The sequence below is a fragment of the Pleurodeles waltl genome, chromosome 3_1 (assembly GCF_031143425.1).
Source record: "Pleurodeles waltl isolate 20211129_DDA chromosome 3_1, aPleWal1.hap1.20221129, whole genome shotgun sequence".
Taxonomy (NCBI): domain Eukaryota; kingdom Metazoa; phylum Chordata; class Amphibia; order Caudata; family Salamandridae; genus Pleurodeles; species Pleurodeles waltl.
In genome coordinates, this window is record NC_090440.1 from 1713297516 (window position 1) to 1713319995 (window position 22480).

Here is a 22480-nt window from a genome sequence, read left to right on the forward strand (position 1 = left end):
TGGTGCCGCTAAACAAAATGCTGTCCATCTTTGGAGGATGAATTATGCCCCAGAATGCACATCTGGAAAGTATATTTCCAGTAAACCACAAAACTCTGGTGATTGTAAATTGTGACAGTGAGTATGTTTTCATGTGTTGCACAGCATCATTGCTAAGTAATCAAGGTACTTTGATGTTGCAGGATCTTATTATTAGACCTTGTGAAAATCTCTCATTGTTTGCTTTATCTCTGAAAGTGTGATTGGAAGCCATATTTTGGAAACTCATTTTAAATACTGTTTGAGAGTTAAACTTAAAGCACTATAGAACTTGTATTTCTTCATTGCTCGTTTTGGATTCTAAGTTACATAGGAAAGTGGAGTGATACTCCTCCCCTTTAAGGTCTGTTGATATTTAACAATTCATATATTGCATTTAAGGATGTCGAATGTGCTTCTAAAATACATTGGTACCAGTTGGTACTATATAATCCGTGTGAATTTTTGTACTTATTATAGTTTAAGAAAAAACCTTGAATTATCAGAACCAGAGAGTGTGTACTCCCATAACAGAAGATGTTTGTCTTATCAGAGAAGAGAGTGACGTTTCTACAAAACTGCATATCAAGGAATTTCCTAGTTCTGTACCTGCTGTTGTGGATGGTTTACCTTTAAGACTTTTCCTTCTCCATTTGGTTAAAATGAGCTTGGTGTCTTTGCGGGGCATCGGTTTATTTTCATCTTGTTTGGTGAAAATAGTTCTGTTAGTTCTTTATGGAAGGTAAGGTGTGCACCTTTACAGGTGACGAACAGGGTGTTTAATTTGATTTACTGTTTCGGCAGACAGGCACTTTGAGTACCGTCAAGTTAGCTGGAAACCTATGCAGAGAGCAGGTTTCCAGCTAATTGTTTGGATGTTCTGCTCAGCCAATGACAATTATGGGGTTTGAAACCTTCCCAGGACATCAGCGGAAGCCTCTAATGCCTTGTTCTTAGTTTAGAATGGGGTTGGAGGGCATTGTTGGAGGTGCATTTAAAAGGACCTCAAGCTGTGCTTGGTACCTAGCCCCGACTCCTTCAAAGCCTCATCTTCCCCTCACACGATGAACAATTTTCACAAGTTGGCAGGTCTGCACTACTGACCTCAAGGCCATGGTCACCAAACTAACACTAGACATGTCAAAGGTTATTGCTAAAAATAGGAACTTGGAACTCCATGTCCTTGGTATGCCGGAGACCCAAACCACAGACAGGATGGAGACATTTGTTGAGCAATTTGACAGAGGTCCTAGGCAAGGACAATTTCTCCCAATACTTTATCAGAGAGAGGGCTAAAAGGTCATTGGGCCCAGTCTCACTAACCCTCCACCCACTCCAGTCCCCTTGCTCCTCCACCCGATCATAGCTAGCCTTTAAAGTTTAAAGGACAGAAATGCAGTGCTCCACCTGGCCAGGGAGAAGGGCTGCCTCTCTCATGAGGGCATTGAGATCCACATTCACCCAGACTTTTCCCCAGCAGTACAGGAGGCTAGTCTTGCCTTCATGGAAGATTAAAAACATATAAATATACTTGGGGCTACTTCCAATGTTTTTACCTCACCCAGAGTCTGTAAAGGTAGCCCAGGCCTGCCTTGGGTCACAGCGGAGGAAGCAGCGGAACACACTGGATCACTTCACGGTTATAGATACATCCTCTAGAGACTTGTATGAATATGTGGAGTGCCTTTAACATTTCCTTCCTTCCTCCTTCTGCGAGGTCTCTTCACATTCTCTCCTCCTATCTCTATGGAGCAATTTCAGGCCATGCTGGCCTCTTTCTTGTTTTTATTTGTTGAGTGCTAGGAGGCTTCTATTCCATGTTTGCTGTTCCTGCACCTGTTGTTTACTTGTTCAATCCTACTGTAATTCTCTTTGATGTATCTTACAGTGGAAGCCACCTCACACTACATTTAATCCATAAATTGTTGTGACTCTGTCATAGGTACTGTTGTAATCTGCTGTTTTGGTGAGCTCCTGCATCATAGGGGGCCGGGGTAAATATATTGTACCACGCCTCCCTTGTGTTTAGCACCGATTGGGGTAAGCCTTGCCTGTTGGGCATGTTCCCTGAGGTTTGGGGAAATCATTTGGGGTGGAGGAGGTATGGTCAGTACTGACTACTGTATGTCTTTCTTGACATGTTGGCATGTTCCTCACACTGGACTTCAGCCAACTTTAGTCTGCGTATATATCCTAGATCCCTATAGGTTTGAGACTTGTCAGAAAATCTGCACTTTGCACATTTCCACACACCTATGATGTCCCATTAAATTAACTTAGTTACCCAGAATTTTCGCTTTTTGGAGACCCCAAAAACAGAGGCTTAATACTTGCATATCCAGAACAACATGGTGATGAGATTACTTTGAATTTTAGCCTGCCAGTTCCACACTAGCGACGACTCCCACATTGTTTGGGATGTTGATTCCAATCTCGCCCTGGACCGACCACCTCCTTGACTTTAACCCTTGGAGAGTAGGCAATCCTAATGCAGTGTGCGCCCTTAAACAACTGCTGCCCTTTGATGACCCGATAGATGGCGGGTGGAAACTTAGAGACCTTGCCCCTACCTTCTCCTTCACTGAACACAACTCACTCTCCCGCATCAAACTTTGGCTACACTCCTCTGACATAATCATCTGTTTACATGACATTGAATGCTGGCCACAGACCCCCTTGGTCCTCTCCCTGGTAATCCTTATGATTGAGATCCCTGGCCAATGAGTGTACTACAAACCATGGTGTTTTCCTTCATGCTGGATTTTGTTTTTAAATCAGACATGGCAAAGGCAATCGAGAAATTCTTTGACATTAAAATAGATTGATCCTCTCATGCTTGACAGTTTGGGAGACATTTAAGGTGCATATTTGGTGGATCACCCTGTCCAAACTCTGACATGCTTAAATCCCTTCAGGTGCAACTTCACTTCTCCAGTATTAGATCTTTCATAGATACACATGCTTGAATATTCCCTGTTGTCGAAGTAGGAGACCCACAGTACATTAATAAAGCAGTTAAGTTACAGTTATATATCTGTATATTTATATACATATACAAAATGATATATTTATTTACACACAGATGTGTGTGTGTATATATATATATATATATATGTGTATATATATATATATATATATATATATATGTACATATAAGCCATATAGGCTATATATTAGCAATGCAGGCTACAATGGGAACAATCTGTTACCTTAATAGCCTATCTATATCCTTTTCTCTAAAAAGAACCACAGTTCACTTTAACCAGTCAGATGAGAGCACCCTCTAGAAGCTTCCCCACAGAGGCTGCAGCACTCAGATTTTGTACCGCATGTCGCGTGGAAGGAGTCTCCTTGACCTCTGCTCAAGCCGCTTTTCCTCAGACTTAACTCAGAAGATTTTCCTTCACAGAAGGTGTTATTTAATTTTTCTGCTTACTCCAGATTGGTGAAGATGTCTCACACATCTAAAAAAGGACTTTTTAGAGATTGTGAAAATGTGGGAAGAAAAGGCTCCACTCAGAAGATCCTCACAAGAAGTGCATTTACTGCCTTTATCCAGACCACAAGGTAAAGGATTTTAAAATTTGTCATACTTTTTCTAAAAAAACCTTGAAGGACAGGGAAGGTAGGCTCTTATTGTGGCCCAGAAGCTGAAATCTAAAGAATATACAGTGTCCGACGAGGACAGTAAGATCTCTTCTTACACCTCAACTTCTACTAAAATGAAAAGAAAGGAAACCAAGCGTTCCTCAGAGCCACCATGAAGTCAGTAAAAAACCAAGAAATGCTGACACTGACTGTGAAACTGGTCATAAGGCCCATCCTTCCACCTCTAAACTTAAAAGGCCTATTTCTAATACGAAGTTGGAGCCTCCTACTCCTTCCCCGAAACATCTTGTACTGTAGTCGACAAAAACGCCCACAGAAAAAGTACTGTTGACGACACTGTCGACGGCTACATCGACTGTAACGTCGACATTCACTACAGCCAGGTCTCTGTTAATTGTTACATCGTCACTGCTTTCATCAACCATAAGGGTGACAACAAAACTTCTTAAGTTTTCATTGACGGAGAGTCCGTCGACGACAGCTTTTGAAAATTTCCCCTTATTAGAGACTGCAGGGTCATCAGCGCAAACGCCGTCGACAGCGCTGTCTGCACTGTCGACGAGGGCACCATCGACGAGCACACGGTCAACAGGCAGACTGTCAAAGATCATACTGTCGACGAGGGTAAGGATGACGGACACACCATCGACGGCGACACCATTGACTTGGAGAAAAAAATCATCATCGACGACAACACGATTGCCTGAAAAAACATTTCCTCCGATCTCTTTAACACCCATAAGGTCGAAAATCTTACCTGAACATACTTCTCCAAGTAAGATACTACCTTACCCACCTGTACACCTCTTAGATGAGGACGAAGAATCAGACAATGAAGGACCTTTTGGTGTGGCTAGTAGCCCATCGTAATTACAGATAAAATGTCAGGTTTATGATGATGATGCCTATGAAGAATATCAGTACGATATTACAGGCGCTGAACCAGTTCAAGGAGAAGATCAAGAACAGTCTATTCCAATGCCTGCTTTCCTGGTATCAAATCTACAATACCTATAGCAGGATTATTATCGTAGATTCTCACCGTCAACACCTACTACACCCGTAAGTCAGAGTACAGTTGGAAGGTCTCGTTCAAACACCAACGATGTTACCACAGCCCGTTCAAACACCTCCAGCACCAATTATCCCTACCCAGGAGGGATCACAACCGATGGAAAAACACAAGTTATCATCCGGGGAGGAGGCAGAAGAAGGGGAAATAAGAGACACTATAACTAAGCAGGATGAGTGGGATGACTATCTTATTCTGACCCCATCTCCACCTCTGGCTACTCAGGTGGACTCCCCTCCAGAGGACATTGGGGGGTTCCATAACCTTATGGAGCGACCAGCGAAAAGGTTTGACTTGCCACCATTAGCAAGCGAGTCAGATTGTTTCCTGTATGATTTCAAAGACCCAGCAAAGAAATCAATAAGAGCTATTCCATTAATAGACTTTATATGGCAAGAAGGTCTGAAAGCCATGAAAAATCAGGCTACTGTATCGCCAGTAATTCCACGCCTTGAAAAGTAAAAAGCTCCAGACCTTTCTCCACCGTGTCTTATTGGACAAACAAAACCCGATTCAGTAGTATCGCAGACAGCGCAAAGGCACTCCAAGAACCCGTCTCCACAAATCTCATCTCCCCCTGATAAAGAAGGTCGCAAGTTGGAAAGAAAAGGAAAAAGATTTTCAACAATGGCTGGCACTACTGTAAGAGCGGCAAATTTGATGGCTATATTAGCTCAATATGATCGGCAGTATCCGGTATAGCGCCATACTTAGACCTTTTGCCGGAGAATGAGAAATTAGAGGCGCACAAGATTTTACAGGAAGGAGAACGCATTCTAGCAGAAATGATTGATGGTGCACTTGATGTTGCTAACATCTGATTCATGCAGCTAGCGGGGGCGGCAGTGCTTTGCAGATGGGGATGGCTAAAATCCACTTCCTCCCGCCCAGAAATCCAGACAACAATTCTAGACATGCTGTTTGATGTGATTTGTTTGGCAAGCATGTAGAGGATGCATTACAAACTATAAAAACTGACACAGAAATAGCAAGATCGCTGGGAATGCTCCAGGACCGGAAATTACCTCTTCGAAGTGCTAGGGGGAAGAGGAAATTATTCCTTTTGTGCAGTCTACCAACCTTATAGACAGTATCAATCCGGACAGGCACAGTACCGTCCTCACTATTCACAACCACCACAATCCACGCAACCTCCGGCAGCTGCTTATAGACAGGGCTCCAGAGGCAAGTTGCCAGCAAGAGGCAGAGAGTCTAGAAAAGAATGACAATGGAACAGTTCCTTCAGCCTCGCCAACATCTCTGGTTGGAGGCAGAGTATCACATCATTTTCAACAATGGTCCACAATAACCTCGGACAGGTGGGTCCTAGAAATCATTTCAAGAGGACATTCTTTAGAATTTCTCCAAATACCACCTTACACTCCACCATCAGGCCCACCTCCACCTCGACTAAAGCAACTAATGACAGAAATTTCCAAGATGTTAAGGAAAGGAGTGATAGAGATCATTCCAAAGACTCAAAGGAGAATGGGTTTCTACTCTCGCTTTTTTCCCATCAAAAAACCCTCAGGAGATTGTCGTCCGATTCTCGATCTGCGGAACCTCAACAAATTCCTATAAAAGCAGCCCTTTTTAATGGTAACTCTTCAGGAAATACTGCAGCTCCTGAACAACGGAGACCATATGACGTGCGTCGATTTACAGGACGCATATTGTCCTATCCCAATACGTCCAAATCATCGCCAATTCTTACGGTTCCAGGTAGCTGGGATCCATTCTCAATTCAAGGTGCTGCCCTTTGGCCTAAAATCGCCTCCCAGAATCTTTACAAAAATGTTGGCTCTGGGCGCAGCACATCTCAGACAGCAGGGAATCCAGGTGTTCCCATATATAGACGATTGACTCATAAAACCTCCTACATCGCAGCAGACAGCAGTGGCCACGAAAACCTGCCTTTCACTATTCGAAAACTTAGGGCTCGCAACAAACTACCAAAAATCCCAATTAATACCAACTACAAAGATAAGGTTCTTGGGAGCAGTCCTAGACACTTTAAACAACAAAGCCTATCCTTCCAAAGACAGACAACTGAAAATCCAGCGTTTGGCAATCAAACTATCTAGAAAAAAGTTGGTTTCAGTCCGTATCTATAAATCTTTCATGGGTGTGATTTCCTCCTGCATCCTTCTACTCCCAAACTGTTGGCTACATCTACGGCCGCTGCAAGAACAAATAGACATGCAATGGTGGCAAATACAAGGCTTTTTTGAAGATCTCATTCAGATCACACCAATTAAGAGAACAGCGAAATTCTGGTGGACTCGACCAAAAAAATCTTTCCAAGGGGTTGGAATATGTACAGCAGACTCCTAGCTTCATAATAACAACAGAGGCATCATTACAAGACTGGGGAGTGCATCTCCAGGGCTTACAAATCAGCGGGAGATGGTCAACAGAGGAGAAAAACCTGCACATCAGTCAACTGAAACTCAGAGCAATCGCCTTAGCGTTAAGGGCTTTTCTTCCCAAGATAACTCACTCTACAGTCCTTATAAGAACAGACAACACCACCAGTATGTTCTACTTGAACAAGCAGGGAGGAACCAGTTTCCGGGCACTCTCTGCTCAAGCTCGGGAGAAATGGAACTGGTCACTTCAGCATCACATAACCATCAAGGCAGAACATTTACCAGGAAGGTCCAATGTCCTGGCGGACTCCTTGAGCAGGGCCATCATTCCTTATTACGAGTGGGAAATAGACCAAACGATCCTGAACTTTCTATTCTGTTGCAGGGGAAAACCTCACTCAGATCTGTTTACGATGAAGGAGAACAAGAAATGCTGGTTCTTCACAAGCTGGCATCCCCAGAAAGGATCGTGGGAGGAATGCATTTTCGATACTCTGGTCAGGGATATGTGCCTACGCATTTCCACCAAACCCACTGATTCCAAAGGTAATCAGAAAAATTAAGGAGGAGCCTTGCAGAATACTCCTGATAGTCCCGAGATGAACCAGACAGTTCTGGTTCACCAAACTACTTCTCCTGTCAGAGTAGCCTCTTCGCCAACCCAAAGTAACACCGACTTTACTAACAATGAGCCAGGGCCAAATACAACATCCAGAACAGAGCTCACCACACTTGTCAGCATAAATCCGGAATACAATGAGTTCTCCTCTGTAAATATCTCATCTGAATTTAGAGGCATTCTATTGAGGGCGAGAGCGGACTCAACCAACAACTTACAGGTTCAAATGGAGGCGGTTCTGTCTTGGTGTGTGTCGTCTAACATAAACCAGCTCATTGTCTTGGCAATAATGTTTTGTGAACGTATGCCTGTTTGGCCAAGTTGCTGCAACAAAACACCTCTAGAGGGGTGAGAGGAACAACTTCCTTGTCCAACCTCCCAATATATCAACCACTACCACTAAAGGACAAGAAAAACCAGTGCAACCACCTCCCCAGGGGTGGGTGTCCACCAGTGTTAAAAACCTGCCCTCACCCACTTATAGTGGCATGCTTCATCATTGGGCTTCTGCTAACACACTCCTACCTAAAACCACGTTGACAGTATTAAAATTGGACCCCTGGTGATGATCTCAGGATACCATTATCTGTTCACCCCAGTACCTGTTCATTAGTTCAAACAGGTACTGGGGTGAAAAGGTAATGGTATCCTGAGATCACCACCAGGGGTCCAATTTTAATCCTTTCCAGGCGGTCCTATAATAAAATTAAGGAAGGGGCCGTTCCTGAGACAGTTTTATGTTCTGTTGTTTGTTCTGCTCCCAGTTTGTGTTTTGTGTTGTTGCGTGACAATTTTTCTTCCCCACCCTTACTGCTCTACTCCAACGTGGGTTTACGTAGGAATGTGTTTGCAGCAGCCCAATGATGAAGCCTGCCACAATAAGTGGGTGAGGGCAGTTTTTTCACACTGGTGTCACCCACCCCTTGGGGGGTGGGGGGCACTGGTTTTTCTTGTCCTTTAGTGGTAGTGGTTGATATATTGGGAGGTTGGACAAGGAAGTTGTTCCTCTCACCCCTCTAGAGGTGTTTTGTTGCAGCAACTTGGCCAAACAGGCATACGTTCACAAAACATTATTACCAAGACAAGAGTCATAAAACGGATGCAGCAGTGGGACAGGCAGTGCTACATCACCTTTTTGGATGAGGTGACCTCTGTGTTTATTCCTATTGTTTTTCCTCACCATCCACTATTTATGGTTGTTGTAATACAGACATAATTATTTAGTGCATTGCTTATTAGTCTTATTCAAGCATGTGAATCTATGAAAGATCCAGTTCTGGAGAAGAAAATGAGTTACGTACCTGTAACTGTAGTTCTCCAGTATTGGTATCTTTCATAGGTTCACATGCGACCCACCCTCCTCCCCTCAGAGGCTCCCTGCACAAGTAAACAGTGGATCTAAAGTACACTAGTGCTATAAATAAATCTGAGGGTTTCAGCCTTTGTGGGGGTGCTCTCATCTGATGGGTTAAAGTGAACTGCGGTCCTTTTTAGAGAAAAGGATATAGATAGGCTATTAAGGTAACAGATTGTTCCCATTATAGCCTACATTGCTAATATATAGGCCAGTGGTTCCCAACCTGTGGTCCGCGGACCCCCAGGGGTCCGTGACACATTCCCAGGGGCCTGCAGGCCTGGGCTGGGAGAAAGACACTTCTCCAGTGGGGCCTCTGACAAACACTTGCGTCCTGTTTTTATTTTTATTATTTCCTTTGTTCAGCAGTTTTAAAAGCACTACAAAGCTAATGTACAACAAAAATAAAGTGTCAAGAGAACTCTATTGACTAATGTACCTGCTGGAGAGGAATTAGAGTTTTTAGTCAGTGGCAGTTTTGACTCAAAGGTAGCGCAGATGGTTAATATGCCTGCTGCAAAGAACGTGTATCATGCAAAGAACAGTATTTTATGAGCATGGCACAGTGGGTTACTGCTTTTGTCACAGGGATTCTTTTATTACTGTGCAGTTCATAATAATAATCTAGCACAGTGAGCTATGAACCGCCGTTAAAGAGCTACATGCAAACCGCATGGCACAAATTAGAAAGTTGTTTTTCCCTAGTCTAATTTTCCTTATGCTGCTAAAAAAAAAAAAAAATTGTTTTTGTAGAAATACACTTATTACTAATGTCCTCGCTAATCACTGTGCTGTGTTCTCAATCCTAAGTTTGTGCTGCCCCAGACCAAGAACTCTTAGAAAATGCCTACCGGTGTGGATGACATGTGAATCCTACCCCTGGTAGTCCCCTGTAAAGTGCTCTGACACCCTACAGTGGTATGAGAGGTGCTTCAAAACAAATGAAGTACATTTGACGGAGAGGCTAGGGAGAGATGAGAGGGCCCCTGTGGTTTACTTCCTTTCCCCATCACTCATTTATGTGAAAGAGCTTTCTCAGATCTTACATACCTAAAAAATATCAAAACAGAAATCGCTCCGGAAATGTAGAATCTGACCTGAGGATTCACCTTTCATAAATAAAACCAAACAATGAAAAGGTAGTCGCCGAGATGCAGCGCCAACCTTCCCAATAAAATGTTTTGAATTTTGCATATTTGTTTCAATATAAAAGAATTATATCTTTAGTAATTTGAGTATTTGTTTGGTGTGTACTTGTTATATTTTTTGCAAATTATGTTAATGTTTGAAATTTAAATCGTACAAATTGCTGGGGGTCCCTGGCTTCCAGTAATGATTCATTGGGGGTCCTCGGGAGTCAAAAGGTTGGGAAACACTGTTTTATAGCATTGGTTCATGTTGGAAAGTAAATGAGCCCTACAATGGTAGTCACATTTAGAATAAAAAATAACCCCTTCTACATTTTAGATGAGGATTTACAAACTGGGAGTCTGTTATCTGAACTGTACAGGATGATGACATTTATACAACCGTTTGTATCAACACAGAACAGGACTTGGGAGCATGCATTTCAGATCGTTATACTGATTAATTTTGCTGAACGTGAAACATTGTTTTATGGAGGGTTGCAAAAGCTGTTAGGAGTACAATTATCAATTTCTGTCTTTCAGTTGTGAGGCTGCAGGTATGGCATACATGTGAGCTCAAAATTGAATTTGCTAGGATGGAATGTTTATCTATAGTTATTTTAAAGGTAGTTTGTGTTTCTTTCTGTTTAATTCCAGTGTTCAGAGATTACAGTCAAAACTTGCAGTCCAAAAAGAGAACGACGTTAGAACCTCTTCTGTAACTCAAAATGTTTCACTAACTGTAAGTGTCATTTGCTTCTGCATGTTGAACATACAAACTTACACATTCAATAAGTATGTGCTATAAAGTTAGTTTTAATAACAACAAAGTTAATTTCTCTGTGGACTCATGCTGTAATGATCTGATATTAGGGAAACCTGGTTTATATTATTCGTTTTTGGGTCTGAGGATTCCAGCTACTCTTTTGCCATATGATTTAGATACCCTTAAAGCAACATCCACGTCAAGTGTTGCTGCTCTCCGCCAAGCCTCTAGATGAGAGCTTTCTGATGGATACAAACTACCTGTGGATTCCTCTCCTTATGAATTCACCTTTGCGCCAGGATCCAACGGAAAATCTTCCCAGCTCTCCACGCTGACAAGGACGTCACAATTGCACGGCTCCACGCGACTGTCTGACGTCACTGTGCCAATAAGAGGTCCTTGCCGGCATGCTGACTTCAGTTCCCTTTTTTCCATACCTTGGACACTAAAGGTTTTCTCCTAGCTCTCGCTTCTGTTGGAGTTTTCATCTTGTTGCTCTTTCTAGTTACAATGTCTACCCCTAGAAAGTCCGGTTTCAAGCCTTGCAGAGAGTGTGGGGGGTCGCGTGTTGGTCACTGACCCTTGTGACGATTGTCTTTGGTGCCTTAGTTCTGAGCATGACATCGAGGAGTGTGTGTCTTGCCAGAGCATGAATTCTAAGGCTTTAAAGGAAAGGGAGGCCAAGGCGAAGAAGGGTCATAGGAGCCATAGAAGATCCCCTTCCCATGCTTCTTCGAAGAAGCATAAGAAACAGCGCTGTCATGACTCTCGGCGCCTCTCGGCTTGGAGCCGATCAAGTTCGAGGTCTCAGTCCCGTCGGCGCAGTGCGACGTGGGAGGTGAGTCCGGTGACTCCTCAACCCCACAGTCCTGAGGCTTCTCCGGCGCCGTCCTTCTTTGAGGTTGTGGCACCTCAGGACAGTCCTCGATTTTCACCTGCAGGTCAGGAGTCCGATGTTCAGCAAGCACAGGTGCAACAGAGAGACCAGCGGTATCCTGCCTTCTCGGCTCCGGGAGCGGATCCGGCGGCATTTTTGAATGCCATGTTTACTATGTTCAACACCATGGCTCCTGCTGGTGCACCGGCTGGTCCCACGAGTCCATTGGCATTTTCGTTGGGCTCTCCTGCTGCGTACAAGCCAGTGCCGTTTATGCCATTCTGTCCAGCTTAGGGTACCGGACCAGCGCCAATGACATCGCCTCGAGGTCCTGTAAATCCCATGACGTCGCCTTCTAGATCTATGGCGCCGATATCATCACCCTGCACCGATGGTGGAGCCACATGCATCTTCGACGCCATTAGGATCCGTGCCGACACAGGATCTGGGTGATGGATTCAAACGGAGTCAACCTTCCTCTCCTGTTCCTAGTCAGGTGTTGAAGCCGGTGTCTTCGGCGTCGGCAAATTCCATGTCGAGACCGAGGTTGGAGGCTCGATTGAGGTCATGCAGGAAGGCCTTGCGTCTCTTGGATGAGGAAGAATATCAAAGGCAGTTGTTGGAGGAAGGAGAGATTGTCGAGCCTTTGGAAGAGTATCAGGGCCTAGAGTAGGCCAGTGGGCTAGATGCTTCCCCGGAATGGGACTTGTCTTCACCGTGGGAAATTACGGAGGAAGTAGCTTCTTTTCACACGGTGATCAGGAAAGCAGCTGACTTTTTAGAACTTCCATTGCCTGCTGCAGAAGTTAAAACGAACATTTTGACGGAGGTGCGGCATCCTTCTTTGGCATCTGCAGACCCTTTGTTTCCTTTCAATGAGGCTTTTACGGAACCCATATTAGAACTTTGGAGGAAGCCTGTATCGTCGTCTGCGGTGAATAGAGCTGTGGTAAGGAGATATAGAGTGGTGCCTGGTGTTCCGGGGTTTTTATCACAACATCCTACCCCGAAGAGTTTGGTGGTCCAGGTCTCCAGAAGGTTTGCTCTGGGCTCCTTCCCTGGGATTCCATCTGACAGGGAATCCAAGCGGATGGAACAATCAGCAGAGAAGACTTTTTCGTCTTGCAGCATGGCTCTCAAGGCTGCAAACGCTACCTGTGTGCTGAGTAGGTGTGTCCACGCCCTTATGGACTCCGCAAAAGCCATTGTTCCTGATCTGCCGCAAGATGTACAGAGACCATTTGGGGAACTCCTGTCTGATGCGCCGACTGCAACGAAACAAATAATTCAGTCTGGCCTGGACTCTGCGGACTCGGTGGCCAGGGCAATAGGTACATCTATTGCTACCAGGAGGCACGCTTGGTTGAGGTCCTCTGGGTTTTCTTCGGATGTTCAGACCACCTTGTTGAATTTGCCATTTGATGGGGAAAAACTGTTTGGAGATAAAGTGGACTCTGCCCTAGAGCGCTTTAAAGATACCCGGGCCACGGCAAAGTCTTTAGGATTGCAAACCTCCTCTGCTACCCCTTTTAGGTCCTTTAGTAGTTTCAGGGGGTTTGGATGTGGGGCAGTTTATTGAGGGAGACCCCAGTCCTCGGTCTAGCAGCCTACCAGCCTCCCATATCTGTCCTTTGGAGGGCAGGGGAGGGTTAGAACAAGAGGGGCCACCCAGCAGCATCCTACGTCGTCCTCTTCCTCTGGAGGACAACAGCAAGGGAAGCAGCCCTAGTTTCCTCCCCTTTGTCGACCATACTTCTCCTGTAGGTGGAAGATTACATCTTTTTCTCCACAAGTGGGAGTTAGTTACATCAGACTCATGGGTTCTAAATATTGTGAGAAAAATATATGCTCTCCCTTTTCAGGAGTTTCCTCCTCCCATCCCTCCCCATCCCTCGTTTTGTTCAGAAGACCATCTCCTGTTGTTACAGCAGGAAGTTCAGACCCTATTGTCAAAAGGTGCGGTGAAGTTGGTTTAAGATACTTCCTGATCCCCAAGAAGGACGGTCATTTGAGACGGATCCTAGACCTGAGGATTTTGAATTGGTTCCTCAAACAGGAGAAATTCAAAATGCTGACTCTAGTGCAGGTGCTTCTGGCGTTGGAACAAAGAGGATTGGATGGTGTCTGTCGACTTACAGGATACGTATTTTCATATCCCTATACTCATGTCGCACAGGAAGTATCTCTGGTTTGTGGTGGGGTCGCAACACTACCAGTTTGCGGTCCTTCCGTTTGGTCTTACTTCAGCACCTCGAGTCTTCACAAAGGTGATGGCAGTGGTGGCAGCAAGTCTCAGAAGGGAAGGGCTATCTGTATTCCCTTACCTGGACGATTGGTTGATCAAAGCCAAGTCTCCAGAGCTTGTGTTGTGTCACTTGCGGATGACAACTCAGTTGTTGTTCAGGCTGGGTTTTTCGATCAATGTACCCAAATCTCACCTGGAGCCCTCTCAACGTCTCCTGTTCATAGGGGCAGTACTGGACACAACATTGAATCGGGCCTAACCTCCGCCTCAGCGGATCCAGGATATTCAGGCATTGATTCCAGTGTTTCAAAATGGAGCGGTTGTTCTAGTCCTCAAGGTCTTAAGCCTACTCTGTCTGTTCGCTTCTTGCATTCTGTTGGTCACTCATGCACATGAGGGCTCTCCAATGGTGGCTCCGCAGGCATTGGTTTCAACACAAATGGGATCTCGAGGAGTCGATAATGATCTCCAGAGACGCTGCAGCAGATCTAAAATAGTGGGCTGTGGACAGCAACCTTTCTCAAGGAAGGCCGTTTTCACTGCTGCCTCCGGAGGCCACGGTCATGACGGATGCTTCCACTCTAGGGTGGGGAGCTCATCTGGGGGACCTGGAGATCAACGGTAGTTAGTCTCCAGTGGAATAGACTTTTCATATAAATGTTAGAATTGCGGGCGATAAGCTTGGCTCTCAAGGCCTTCTTTCCGTCCCTTCGTGGTCAGTCAGTTCAGGTCCTGACGGCCAACACTACTGGGATGTGGTATATGAACAAGCACGGAGGAGTAGGGTCGTATCTTCTCTGCAGCGAAGCTCTGCGTCTCTGGTCCTGGCTTCAGGATCATCGGATTTGCTTGATAGCGAATCATCTGGCCGGGGTGCTCAACGTGCGTGCTGACTCTCTGTTGGCTCCTTTCGGCTGATCACGAGTGGCGTCTCCATTCGGATCTGGTCCTGCACATCTTTCAGATGTGGGGTTCTCCGCTGATAGATCTGTTTGCCACTTGGGAGAACGTGCACTGCCCGTCATTCTGCTGCCTCCAGTATCCGGTGCAAGGAGCTTTGTGGGATGTGTTTCAGATCTCTTGGTGCAACCAGTTGCTTTACGCATTTCCCCCCATAACCTTGATTCCTCGGGTTCTAAGGAAGATTCACCAAGATTGGGCTCAGTTTATTTTAATAGCCCCGGATTGGCCAAGAAGGGTGTGGTACCCGGACCTTCTCCAGCTATCGCTGTGCCATCCGCTCCGTCTACCTCTCAGGGCAGCCCTCCTCTCGCAGTTGCGTGAGCAGGTTCTACACCCCCTACCTTCAGAGCCTGCACCTTCGTGCCTGGAGATTGAACGGGGCAACCTGAGTTCCTTTTCTCTCCCACCAGATGTAGTGGATATTATTTTATCGACCAGGCGACACTGTAGGAGGCTGGCCTGGTTTGTAGTGAGTACCAAGGGGTACTTACACTCTGCACCAGGTCCAGGTATCCCTTATTAGTGTAGAAGAGGTGTCTAGCAGCTTTGGCTGATAGAAAAGGTAGCTTAGCAAAGCAGCTTAGGCTGAACTAGGAGACATGCAAAGCTCCTACTATACCACTGGTGTCATATGCACAATATCATAAGAAAACACAATACACAGATATACTAAAAATAAAGGTACTTTATTTTTATGACAATGTGCCAAAAGTATCTCAGTGAGTACCCTCAGTATGAGGATAGCAAATATACACAAGATATATGTACACAATACCAAAAATATGCAGTAACAGCAATAGAAAGCAATGCAAGCAATGTACAGTCACAATAGATTGCAATGAGAGCACATAGGTATAGGGGCAACACAAACCATATACTTCAAAAGTGGAATGCGAAACACGAATGGACCCCAAACCTATGTGAGCTTGTAGAGGGTCGCTGGGACTGTAAGAAAACAGTGAGGGTTAGAAAAATAGCCCACCCCAAGATCCTGAAAAGTAGGTTTAAAGTGCACCTAAGTTCCCCAAAGAGCACAAGTCGTGATAGGGGAATTCTGCAAGGAAGACCAACACCAGCAATGCAACAACAATGGATTTCCAGACGAGAGTACCTGTGAAACAAGGGGACCAAGTCCAAGAGTCACACTCAAGTCGGGAGTGGGCAGATGCCCAGGAAATGCCAGCTGAGGTTGCAAATAAGCTGCCACCGGATGGTAGAAGCTGTGGATTCTGCAAGAACGAAGAGGACTAGGAACTTCCCCTTTGGAGGATGGATGTCCCGTGTCGTGAAGAAGCTTGCAGAGGTGTTCCCACGCAGAAAGACCGCAAACAAGCCTTGCTAGCTGCAAGGGTCGCGGTTAGGGTTTTTGGATGCTGCTGTGGCCCAGGAGGGACCAGTATGTCGCCAATTGCGTGAGGAGACAGAGGGGGCGCCCAGCAAGACAAGGAGTCCACTCAGAAGCAGGCAGCACCCGTAGAAGTGCCGGAACAGGCACTACGAAGAGGAGTGAACCGGAGCTCACCCGAAGTCACAAAAGAAGGTCCCACTACGCCGGAGGACAACTCAGGAGGTCGTGCACTGCAGGTTAGAGTGTCGGGGACCCAGGCTTGGCTGTGCACAAAGGAAATCCTGGAAGAGTGCACAGGAGCCAGAGCAGTTGCAAATCACGCGGTGCCCAGCAATGCAGTCTAGCGTGGTGAGGCAAGGACTTACCTCCACCAAACTTGGACTGAAGAGTCACTGGACTGTGGGAGTCACTTGGACAGAGTTGCTGAGTTCCAGGACCACGCTCGTCGTGCTGAGAGGGGACCCAGAGGACCGGTGATGCAGTATTTTGGTGCCTGCGGTTGCAGGGGGAAGATTCCGTCGACCCACACGAGATTTCTTTGGAGCTTCTAGTGCAGAGAGGAGGCAGACTACCCCCACAGCATGCACCACCAGGAAAGCAGACGAGAAGGCAGCTGGATCAGCAATACAAGGTTGCAGTAGTCGTCTTTGCTACTTTGTTGCGGTTTTGCAGGCGTCCAGAGCAGTCAGGGGTCGATTCCTTGGCAGAAGGTGAAGAGAGAGATGCAGAGGAACTCTGATGAGCTCTTGCATTCGTTATCTAAAGAATTCCCCAAAGCAGAGACCCTAAACAGCCAGAAAAGGAGGTTTGGCTTCTTAGGAAGGAGGCTAGGCTAGCAACACAGGTAAGAGCCTATCAGAAGGAGTCTCTGACGTCACCTGCTGGCACTGGCCACTCAGAGCAGTCCAGTGTGCCAGCAGCACCTCTGTTTCCAAGATGGCAGAGGTCTGGAGCACACTGGAGGAGCTCTGGGCACCTCCCAGGGGAGGTGCAGGTCAGGGGAATGGTCACTCCCCTTTCCTTTGTCCAGTTTCACGCCAAAGCAGGGCTGGGGGATCCCTGAACCGGTGTAGACTGGCACCATCTGTGCCCATCAAAGCATTTCCAGAGGCTGGGGGAGGCTACTCCTCCCAGCCCTGACACCTTTTTCCAAAGGGAGAGGGTGTAACACCCTCTCTCTGAGGAAGTCCCTTGTTCTGCCTTCCTGGGCCAAGCCTGGCTGGACCCCAGGAGGGCAGAAACCTGTCTGAGGGGTTGGCAGCAGCAGCTGCAGTGAAACCCCGGGAAAGGTAGTTTGGCAGTACCCGGGTCTGTGCTAGAGACCCGGGGGATCATGGAATTGTCTCCCTAATGCCATGATCTTAGAGATGTTACATGGCCATGTTCGGAGTTACCATGGTGACGCTATACATAGGTAGTGACCTATGTATAGTGCACGTTTGTAATGGTGTCCCCGCACTCACAAAGTCCGGGGAATTTGCCCTGAACAATGTGGGGGCACCTTGGCTGGTGCCAGGGTGCCCACACACTAACTTAGCACCCAACCTTTACCAGGTAAAGATTAGACATATAGTTAACTTATAAGTTACTTACGTGCAGTGGTAAATGGCTGTGAAATAACATGGACGTTATTTCACTCAGGCTGCAGTGGCAGGCCTGTGTAAGAATTGTCAGAGCTCCCTATGGGTGGCAAAAGAAATGCTGCAGCCCATAGGGATCTCCTGGAACCCCAATACCCTGGGTACCTTAGTACCATATACTAGGGAATTATAAGGGTGTTCCAGTATGCCAATGTGAATTGGTGAAATTGGTCACTAGCCTGTTAGTGACAATTTGTAAAAGAGAGAGCATAACCACTGAGGTTCTGGTTAGCAGAGCCTCAGTGAGACAGTTAGGCATCACACAGGGAACACATACATATAGGTTACAAACTTATGAGCACTGGGGTCCTAACTAGCAGGGTCCCAGTGACACATAACAAACATACTGAAAACATTGGGTTTTCACTATGAGCACTGGGCCCTGGCTAGCACGATCCCAGTGAGACAGTGAAAACACCCTGACATACACTCACAAACAGGCCAAAAGTGGGGTTAACAAGGCTAGAAAGAGGCTACTTTCTCACACAGTCCACTAAGACCATTTATGCCAGTAGGTGGGCAAAATTCGTGTCCTGGTGTGGAGAAAGGCAAACTGACCCTTTGAAGGTCCACCTTTCTGATATCTTATTATTTGCTTTGGACTTTGGCAAAGGGGTTGTGCAGTGGCTATGGTTAAAGGTTATTTAACTGCCCTGTCAGCCTTTCTTTGCCTCCCGGATCAGCCTTCATTGTTTAAATCACCTGTTATAGTTAGGTTTCTTAAGGGTTTACTTAATAAGTTTCCTCCGATTCCTTTTCGTGTGCCTCAGTGGGACCTAAATCTTGTTTTGACCTTTTTAGTGGGGTCTTCTTTTGAGCCCATGCCCGTTAAGGTTTTTAGTGCTTAAGGCAGTTGTTTTTTTTGCCATAACCTCAGCTAGGCGGGCTAGAGAGCTTCAATCTCTTTCTCTTAAACCCCCCCTTACCTTGTTTTTCCCCGATAAAGTAGTGTTGAAAACCAAGGCGGCTTTCCTGCCCAAAGTTGTCACTCCAGTTCATATAGGGCGGACTAATACCCTTCCATCTTTCTACCCTCCTCCTCACCCCTCGAAGGAGGGTGAAAGGCTTCACTGGTTGGACCCTAAAAGGGCGCTTAGTTTTTACATTGAAATGACGAAGGGCTTGCACCTGGAAGATCAGCTGTTTATGGGGTACGTTGGACAGAGGAAGGGCAAAGCAATCCATAAAAGAACGATCTCCAGGTGGGTTATCCTTTGTATCAAGATCTGCTACTCGTTGGCGAAAAAGGTTCCCCCTGAGGGTATCAGAGCCCATTCCACCAGGGCTAAGTCTGCTACTTCGGCCCTGGCAAGGGGGGTTCCGGTGGTGGATATTTGCAAAGCAACAACTTGGGCGTCCCTCCATACCTTTGCAAAGCATTACTGCTTGGACTCTGAGGGACGGCCATTTTGCACAATCTGTTTTGCAGGATTTCTTGGTGTAATCACAGGCACCCACCTCCGAGTGTATGTATGTGTATATATGTGTATATATATATATATATATATATATATAGGTTTTGATTATGTTGTATCATGAAGGCTGTATTTATTGGAGTTACTCTGAAGCCAGTTCTCACCTGTTTGCTTCAAAGGCAAGTAAAAAATGGGTGAAACTGACATCAGCAGCTGGTGAGGACCTCTTATTGGCACAGTGACGTCAGACGGAGTTGCGTGGATCCGTGCAATTGTTACGTCCTCGTCGGCGTGGAGAGCTGGGAAGAAGATTTTCCGTCGGATGCTGGTGCAAGGGTGAATTTAAAAGGTGAGGAATCCACAGTTAGCAATTGTATCCACCAGAAAAAGCGTTACCGAAGGTAAGTAACTTGTTCTTTTGGGCACTGAGCACCATCTATGCAATGCTCGCCTGCACACATCTGTCTCCATTGCCACTTCAATTTGTTTGATGGCGTGGATCTGTGTGTGTGACCACCACATGAACCAGCTTTCTTAGCTCAGATAGTGCATTTGTGCATACTGCCCCCTTTTACGTGACTGTCCTAGCTGGAAGAATGCTTTTTGGAACATTTTATGAACTATAACAGATGAACACGTTCAGAGGAGGCCAGCATACATGTGTTTCCTTTCCCTAGCGACTCAGCACTCTTGATGCTCCCTATACTGCAATCCTTTTCTTTTGCTACTCAGGGTTATTTGCATAGATGATGGAAGGCTTAAAGACATCTCTGTGGGCATGCTTTGAAATTGAACGTGGCCCCACTTGTGCAACTTCGTTAAGTTTCCAGGAGCCATCTCAATCAATCACTCCTTGTTGCAGGTGGGGGAATTAGGAGGGTCATCTCAAATACTAGGATGTTAAGGTATAATGATATCACAAACATTAATTTCAGTTTGAAGTCTATTGTTTTGGAACGTAAATGCCAGCTGAGGACAAACGTGAAACTCTTGTGTCTTCATTTTCAGAATTGGCTCCTGCTTTGTACATTTGCACGGTCTGTAGTCTTTTCAGCTGCTGAACACCTTTCTTTGGTGGCTTTTCCACTTTGTATTTGTCAACTGTGAGGAAATGCCTCCTTGGCATGGTTACCCCCTAACGTTTTGCCTTTGCTGATGTTAAGTTATGATTTGAAAGTGTGCTGGTACCATGCTAACCAGGCCCAAGCACCAGTGTTCTTTCCCTAAACTGTACCTTTGTCTCCACAATTGGCACAACCCTGGCACTCAGGTAAGTCCCTTGTAACTGGTACCCCTGATACCAAGGGCCCTGATGCCAGGGAAGGTCTCTTAGGGCTGCAGCATGTCTTATGCCACCCTAGGGACCCCTCACTCAGCACATGCACACTGCCTCACAGCTTGTGTGTGCTGGTGGGGAGAAAATGACTAAGTCGACCTGGCACTCCCCCTCAGAGTGCCATGCCAACCTCACACTGCCTGTGGCATAGGTAAGTCACCCCTCTAGCAGGCCTTACAGCCCTAAGGCAGGGTGCAGTATACCACAGGTGAGGGCATATGTGCATGAGCACTATGCCCCTACAGTGTCTAAGCAAAACCTTAGACATTGTAAGTGCAGGGTAGCCATAAGAGTATATGGTCTGGGAGTTTGTCAAACACGAACTCCACAGTTCCATAATGGCTACACTGAAAACTGGGAAGTTTGGTATCAAACTTCTCAGCACAATAAATGCACACTGATGCCAGTGTGCAATTTATTGTAAGATACATCCAGAGGACATCTTAGAGATGCCCCCTGAAAACATACCCGACTTCTAGTGTAGGCTGACCAGTTCTTGCTAGCCTGCCACACACCAGACATGTTGCTGGCCACATGGGGAGAGTGCCTTTGTCACTCTGTGGCCAGGAACAAAGCCTGTACTGGGTGGAGGTGCGTCTCACCTCCCCCTGCCGGAACTGTAACACCTGGCGGTGATCCTCAAAGGCTCACCCCTTTTGTTACTGTGCCCCAGGGCATCCCAGCTAGTGGAGATGCCCGCCGCTCAGGCCACTGCCCCCACTTTTGGCGGCAAGGCTGGAGGAGATAATGAGAAAAACGAGGAGTCACCCACCAGTCAGGACAGCCCCTAAGGTGCCCTGAGCTGAGGTGACCCCTGCCTTTAGAAATCCTCCATCTTGGTTTTGGAGGATTCCCCCAATAGGAATAGGTATGTGCTCCCCTCCCCACAGGGAGGAGGCACAAAGAGGATGTAGCCACCCTCAAGGACAGTAGCCATTGGCTACTGCCCTCCCAGACCTAAACACACCCCTAAATTCAGTATTTAGGGACTCCCCAGACCCCAGGAAATCAGATTCCTGCAACCTGAGAAAGAAGAAGGACTTCTGACCTACAAGCCTGCACAGAAGGAGGAAGACGACAACTAATTTGGCCCCAGCCCTACTGGCCTGTCTCCAACTTCCAAAACCTGCTCCAGCGACCTCTGAAGCCTCAGAGGACTGCCCTGGACTACAGGACCAAGAAACTCCCATGAACAGCGGCCCTGTTCAAAACCTGCAACTTCTTTGCAACAAAGAAGCAACTTCCAAGGACTTCACGTTTCCCACCAAAAGAGTGAGGCTCTACACACAGCACCTGACGCCCCCGGCTCTACCTGCAGAAAACCAACAACTCAGGGAGGACTCCCCGGCAACTGCAAGCCTGTGAGTAACCAGAGACGACCCCCCCTGAGCCCCCACAGAGACGCCTGCAGAGAGAATCCAGAGGCTCCCCCTGACCGCGACTGCCTGTAACAAGGGACCGGACACCTGGAACCAACACTGCACCCACAGCCCCCAGGACCTGAAGGAACCGAACTTCAACGCAGGAGTGAGCCCCAGGTGACCCTCTGCCTAGCCCAAGTGGTGGCTGTCCCAAGAAGCCCCCCCTGTGCCTGCCTGCACCACTAGAGTGACTCCCGGGTCCCTCAATTGATTCCTACCTGAAACCCAGCTCACTGCACCCGTCCGCCCCTGTGCCGCTGAGGGTGTACTTTGTGTGCCTTCTCGTGTCCCCCCCCCCCCC

At 46.6% G+C, this 22480-nt stretch overlaps 1 protein-coding gene across 3 annotated transcripts in view; it reads left to right on the forward strand.

Moving 5' to 3' along the window:
• Nucleotides 1-22480, forward strand: part of LOC138285541 (proteoglycan 4-like) — a 788550-nt gene that overhangs the window by 91026 nt on the left and 675044 nt on the right. For all 3 annotated transcript variants that reach the window (XR_011201610.1, XM_069225611.1, XM_069225612.1), the window contains exon 3: nt 10826-10910. Coding sequence is in view for 2 of the 3 variants with exons in the window: in XM_069225611.1 (XP_069081712.1) it covers nt 10826-10910 (85 nt within the window). In the remaining variant the exon portion in view is untranslated. The remainder of the gene's footprint in view (nt 1-10825; nt 10911-22480) is intronic.